This window comes from Carassius gibelio, chromosome A17 (genome assembly GCF_023724105.1).
Source record: "Carassius gibelio isolate Cgi1373 ecotype wild population from Czech Republic chromosome A17, carGib1.2-hapl.c, whole genome shotgun sequence".
Classification (NCBI taxonomy): Eukaryota; Metazoa; Chordata; class Actinopteri; order Cypriniformes; family Cyprinidae; genus Carassius; species Carassius gibelio.
The window spans coordinates 9667434-9673512 of NC_068387.1; the positions used below are offsets into that span (position 1 = coordinate 9667434).

At 37.6% G+C, this 6079-nt stretch overlaps 1 protein-coding gene across 1 annotated transcript in view; it reads right to left on the minus strand.

Moving 5' to 3' along the window:
- LOC127933439 (proton-coupled folate transporter) overlaps positions 1-6079 on the minus strand; it is a 38457-nt gene that overhangs the window by 21728 nt on the left and 10650 nt on the right. Inside the window, exons 4-5 of the mRNA XM_052530453.1 lie at positions 4407-4545; positions 2088-2171 (exon numbers count right to left, since the gene is read on the minus strand). Coding sequence (XP_052386413.1) covers positions 2088-2171; positions 4407-4545 — 223 coding nt within the window. The remainder of the gene's footprint in view (positions 1-2087; positions 2172-4406; positions 4546-6079) is intronic.

Genomic DNA, 6079 nt, shown 5'->3' on the forward strand with positions numbered 1-6079 from the left:
ATATTAGTGGAGCCCAACAATTACCCATAAATTAAAAACGTTTTTCTGATAGAGGTATTTCAAACATTGTGAATAAAACTAGTGGCATTTCATTAATATGCTGTGGATGCACCTGAAATTCATAACCTATGACTTTATCTGAATGAAAGAATAATAGCCGTTGGAAACTGAGGTCTGTGCAGTAGATCGTTGGCATGAATAATGGTTTGATCCATTTTGATAAAATATCTCTCTGAGCTACACTGAACTTCATGACTGCTTTGACTAACTGGAGCAGAAGAACATCGGGGCAGCCCGTAAGTACTTGGGACATGCAGTACTTATTGATCTTCACCAGAGCTCGAAGTCATGTGAGTGCCCCGGAATGACTGGAAACTGCAATAGAGTCAGTAACACATGCAATCTGAGCCCCTAGCCGGGGAAACGGCTGTCAAAGTAGAGAGAGGAGGCTTGCATGGTGAAAGCAGTGCATTTAAGGATGGGAATGGCCTGTCATCACTATGTCCTTTCACAGTTGTATCACTCTTGCATCAACAGGAAAATAAATAAAAGAAATGGGAAGAAAAATGTTTGCATCCACAAGCTAAATGGATATTTCCTTTTGGAGTGGCTTACAACTGCATGCTCTGTGAGTGGAAACAAGCAGGGGTGGATATATGAATATGAAAGTGTATTCAAGAGGTTGTTTGTTGTCTCGCTGTTCCTCCTGCATTGTTTTCCACTTAGCCGAGTTTGATAATTCCATGATTTCTTTTTTTTTTTTCTGGTTAATTATGCATGCTACAACGTCTCTGATTAAGGATTTGTGAAAGGAGAGTGGAGATTATATCTTGGGCTTTTAGCTACGTTATCAGGCAGAAACAAAGAAAGAAAGTAAAGATTTAGAAGAAAAGCATGACTCAAATCTATCTGTCATATGAAGGTCGAAACACTTTGCAGTTTCCTCAGGATATTTCAGCTCATTTATGGGCTTGTAGATCAAATGGAGAAGAAAGCAATGCTGTGATGTACCCATTACACAATGCAATATGCCTTAAAACACACAGGGATGGTTTCAGAAGATAATACCATGGAACTGAATGGTTACTACTGTAAATTCATATGATTCAGAATAATTAAATGTATTTGTGCAGTCTTATCATATAGTTCCAAAGCAACTATATACATATTGAAGCTTTAACGTATTATGGTACATGTGCATGCATGGTATCTATACAGAAACCACATTAGTACCATGGTATTTCTGCAAATAAAATAATATATGCCTACCTACAAACATGCATGCATACATACATATAAACCTTCAAGCAAAAAAAAAAAAAAAAACATGAAAACCATAGTCAAATAAATAAGTAAATAAATCAGTATTACCATGGCATTTTCCTTATGATTTTTTTTTATTACTATACTTTTACTACAGATATTACAATTAAAATATGGTAAATGAAGCAACACGATTGTAAAATTTGTGGTTATTTTGGTAATACCATATTTCCCAAGAGTTCCCACCCGCCCCAAAAAAAAAACATCTAAAAACCATGATTATACCATTAATTTTACCATTATATCAATCCAAAAAACACGACTTTACCAAGGGCTGGGCGATATATCTAACAATACGATAATGCGCATCTAGTCAGTAAATCTGGTTCCGTGATTACTGCCAAATCACCATCACCTACTTATAATTGGAGTGGCATTTAATAGACAGAGCCATAGATCACTGACAAGCTATGCAATATCGCGTTTTTTATCCCAGATGAATCGCCTTCGATAATGAACGCGATATTGCGCAGCCGGTAAGTGATCTACGGCTATGCCCTAACTTTACCTTCCTGCCACATCCATGGTATATATCCAAAAGCCACAATTTTACCGAAGTCTTTTTACATCAAAACATGATTTGACCATGCCGATTTCCGAGGCATGTTAACACTAAATTAACCATGGTGTTACTATTGTAAAACTGCAGTATTCATGGTTTTTCTATCCTGCTGTGTTCAAAACCATTGCTGTTCATAATTTTAATCCTTTCGTTTTTGTGGGGTCTCCTTCTCTCACTGAATTGTGAATTTCAAACACAATACCTTGTTCATCATGTCCCACGATGGCAGAAGACAAAGAACGAATCACTGCTTGGCTGATCCCAGATGGAGCACCAACTACAGCAACTACAAAAACCACAGGACAGATCACACAAACTTAAATACCAGAAACCTGCTAAGATATATAACTAAATAGACCTGCAAATACTGTATTAAACACTGCTTAAGAAACATTATGGTAACACTTTATTTTACAGTCCTGTTCCTCAGGTACTCATGGTAATTACAATAACTATGTAATAACTAGGTACTAACCCTGAACCTACCCCTAAACCTAAGCATACCCCATGTAGTTACCTTGTATTACCAGAACTTTCTTAGCTAAATACACTGTAAGTACATGTAAGTACACGTACTGTAAAATAAAGTGCAACCAACATTACTTAACGTTAAACATAAAACCATAGTAAACTAATCTCTGTGAGACCATAGAAATGCTAACCAGTTCTGAAGTGTAAGATCCTGAATGGACTACTCAATAATTCATGAGCTTCATCTAAATGTATGAAATTCTGTGAGGTAATTGTGATTACAGAGCATGGGATTTTCCTAATGGTTCAGAATGTGAAGTCACTCGCTCGTCGCAGAAGCCTGATCATGCATGTTCAAGAAAAGATGATCCTCAAGAGAACAGAAGATTTACTGTGTATGGATTGATGCGAATGCGGTGGGGTGTAACTCAGTGCACACATCTCTGTGTGTGTGTGCCGGTTCTGCACACACCACACATACAATGTACTTTCAGTATGGAGGTTATGGCTCCGGTGTGCCACTGCTGTGCCCCTCATTATCACAGCCAACAGAAAAGACCAGCATGCAAATTCCACCCTCCCTGGCACTGATTATTCATCAGAACTGCCACTCATCTCTCTTTAAAAGGCTTTCATCCTCCACATTGATTAGAATTACAATTTCCACAACCATCTATTTAATTAAAAGTATTAACAGCGATCGGCTGTCTCTCCCTGAGAGTGGCTATATGAATGCCGGCACAATGTTATCATTACTTACCACTCTGAGAACTCCTCTTTGGAGGTGGAGCCCCCCTGGAACAAGGCAAGGAGTTCAGACACAATTGAGGAACCATAAATAAATTTGAACCATAAAAAGTCTGGTCAGGTAGACACCCCACCCAAGCATTTACCCATTTGACCGTCTTGTTAAAACAGTCAGCTCAAGTGAAGATTGTCAGCCTCAATTTGGAAACATTTGCTTTGTGCATGCTGACAAAAGAAATCTACATTGTTTTAGGGAAGAGAGATGTGCTTTGATATGCTCACTGACAGATTTGAAATAGGGTCAGGTGTGCTTTCTTACTATCTTAAAGTGTAAAACTCTATAACTATATTAACATATATCTCTTTTAAAAGACTGATAGTGATATAGAAAATTTGATGTTTATGATATACACAATATTGTATAAAAAAAATTGTATGACGTTTTGGAAAGTCTCTCACATGGGGAAGTCGTGGCCTAGTGGTTAGAGAGTGTGACTCCTAACCCTAAGGTTGTGGGTTCCAGTCTCGGGCTGGCAATGCCACGACTGAGGTGCCCTTGAGCAAGGCACTGAACCCCCAACTGCTCCCCAGGCGCCGCAGAATAAATGGCTGCCCACTGCTCTGGGTGTGTGTTCATGGTGTGTGTGTGCACTTTGGATGGGTTAAATGTAGAGCACGACTTCTGAGTATGGGTCACCATACTTGGCTGTATGTCACATAACTTTATCGTGTTCACCAACAATACATAAAATATGAAATAAGGTAATATTGTAAAATATCATTACATTTTAAAATAATTGCTTTCCATTTAAATATATTTACATATACATATAAATATGTTCAGAAAACATTTCTTATTTGTATTAAGTAAAACAGTCATGCCGTGTAATCCTTTTAAGGAAACCATTATACTTTTCCAGGATTCTTTGATGAATAGAATGTCCAGAACAATAATTATTTGAAATGTAAATTATTTTACATTATAAATATATTACATGATATGTTTTAATTTATGCCAATGAGAAAGAATAAATTTGAATCAAAATTCAGAAATAAACAATACCTTGCCATAGAATATGTGCATTCAAGTCACGGTAGGCTATGTATGAATTTCATTTTTAATGAGTTTCTGAATAAATTAATGGGTCTGGACAAAACGAATCACATCATTGACCCTACCGCATCATTAACTTGACATAATGATTTTCTTGATCATTCTTCATTCACAATAACTTTGCTAGGAGCTTCATTATGCCAATACATCATATATAAATCACGAGTAACAGAGTGATTGGGGGCTTACCAAGGAAGACCATCCATGTGTTGTTCGAGAGGGCGAGAATGACGTAAGAGGCGATTCTGAACAAAGCACTGAGTTTTGCTAATGTCATATCCTTCATACACCTCATCAGCACAGGAAACAGAACCAGCAGACCAAAGCCCTGCCAAATAGAAGCACATTAGGTTAGAGCTGAAAAACCTGTGCCAAGATAAAAACAACTGCCAGCATTTAGCTGAAGTCCAGTCCATTATAACCATTGTATGTAAAAGAGCAAAACATTGTGTAACGGAACAAATGGGATGCATTATTATATGTAATCTGCAATGGATCCATCGTTAGTTAATCATTTTTTATCATTTTTGGCCATTCATTTAACAGGACAATGGCAAACATTTGAAAAACAGCTTTCAAAACGCGAATTTTTAAAATGATGCTGCTATCGTCTTTATGTAAGCAACAAACACAGCGCTAAAAACAGTGCTGTCATGCATATGCATATTATGTGTTAAGTCTATAAGAATGCATATATGCTTAGGGGTCCTATTTTAAAGATCTAAATGCAAAGTGTAAAGTGCATGGAGCAAGTGCACTCAGGACATGTCCTAATACACTTTTGCTATTTTAATGACAGAAAAACGGTCTGTTTGCCAGGGTGCGTTTTTTGAATGGGTTATCCCTATTCTCTTAATAAGTAATGGGCGTAACGTTTCAATAAACCAATCAGAGTGTCATCTCCCATTCCCTTTAAGAGCGAGATGCGCTCGCGCCATAGCGGATCGCGATTTACATGGCGCAATTTGTTGCCGAAAAAACTGAACGCAGATCATCTACGGGACAAGCAGGAATCCACTAAAGCTTCCTGCGGTGAAGAAGTCTTGGGATGAAGTAGAATTTCATTCATTATAAGTATTGAATTGCAAATATGTAGCCTAATTCTAATACACGCAATCATTAAATTTTTATATTTATGTATCCTACACAATAATATTCTTTTACACTGTAATCCTTTTGTTTTTAATATTTGTCATGTTTATGTGATGCGCATCCCTGTGTGTAATAAGCAAAGTCATTGCCCAGAGGCGCATTTTCTACCAACGCGCTCTTTAAAAAACAAAAAATATTGTGCCATTGACTTTAGACCAGGTTTGAGTTGGTATACGGCGCAGTCTATTTTCACCTCCTTAAAATAGCAATGCGCCAGCAATGCGCCTAAACACCTCTTTTTTAGACCTGCACGCCCACGGGCGCACAAATGGGCGCAAATGCATTTTTTCTAATTAAAAGACGTGGCGCCAGACTGAAACTAGAAAAGACACTTGCACTGCGTCTTGTGTTGCATTGCGCCAAGAGTATGATAGGGCCCTAGGTGTGTAATGTTTCTTTACAAAGGGACATCGCCAACTACTGGCCTGGCGTGCATAATACAGCATGTGGTTGTTTTTATGTTTTAAAATATAGTGTTGTGTGATAATGCGAAAATCGTTGCTACAATGCTCAGTTGTTGTACTGTATGTCATTGCCATAACATTACTATGTGTTTGCTAGTTCGTAGAGTTTTTAGCATTGCTAGGTGTTTGGTAGGCTATTTTTAATATTTGCTATGTGGTTGCCCAAGAGGGATTGATCTCAGCTCCCTCCTACAGTGTAAATTTATCATACGTTTTATCATCCATAAATCCAATCATTTGATTAGT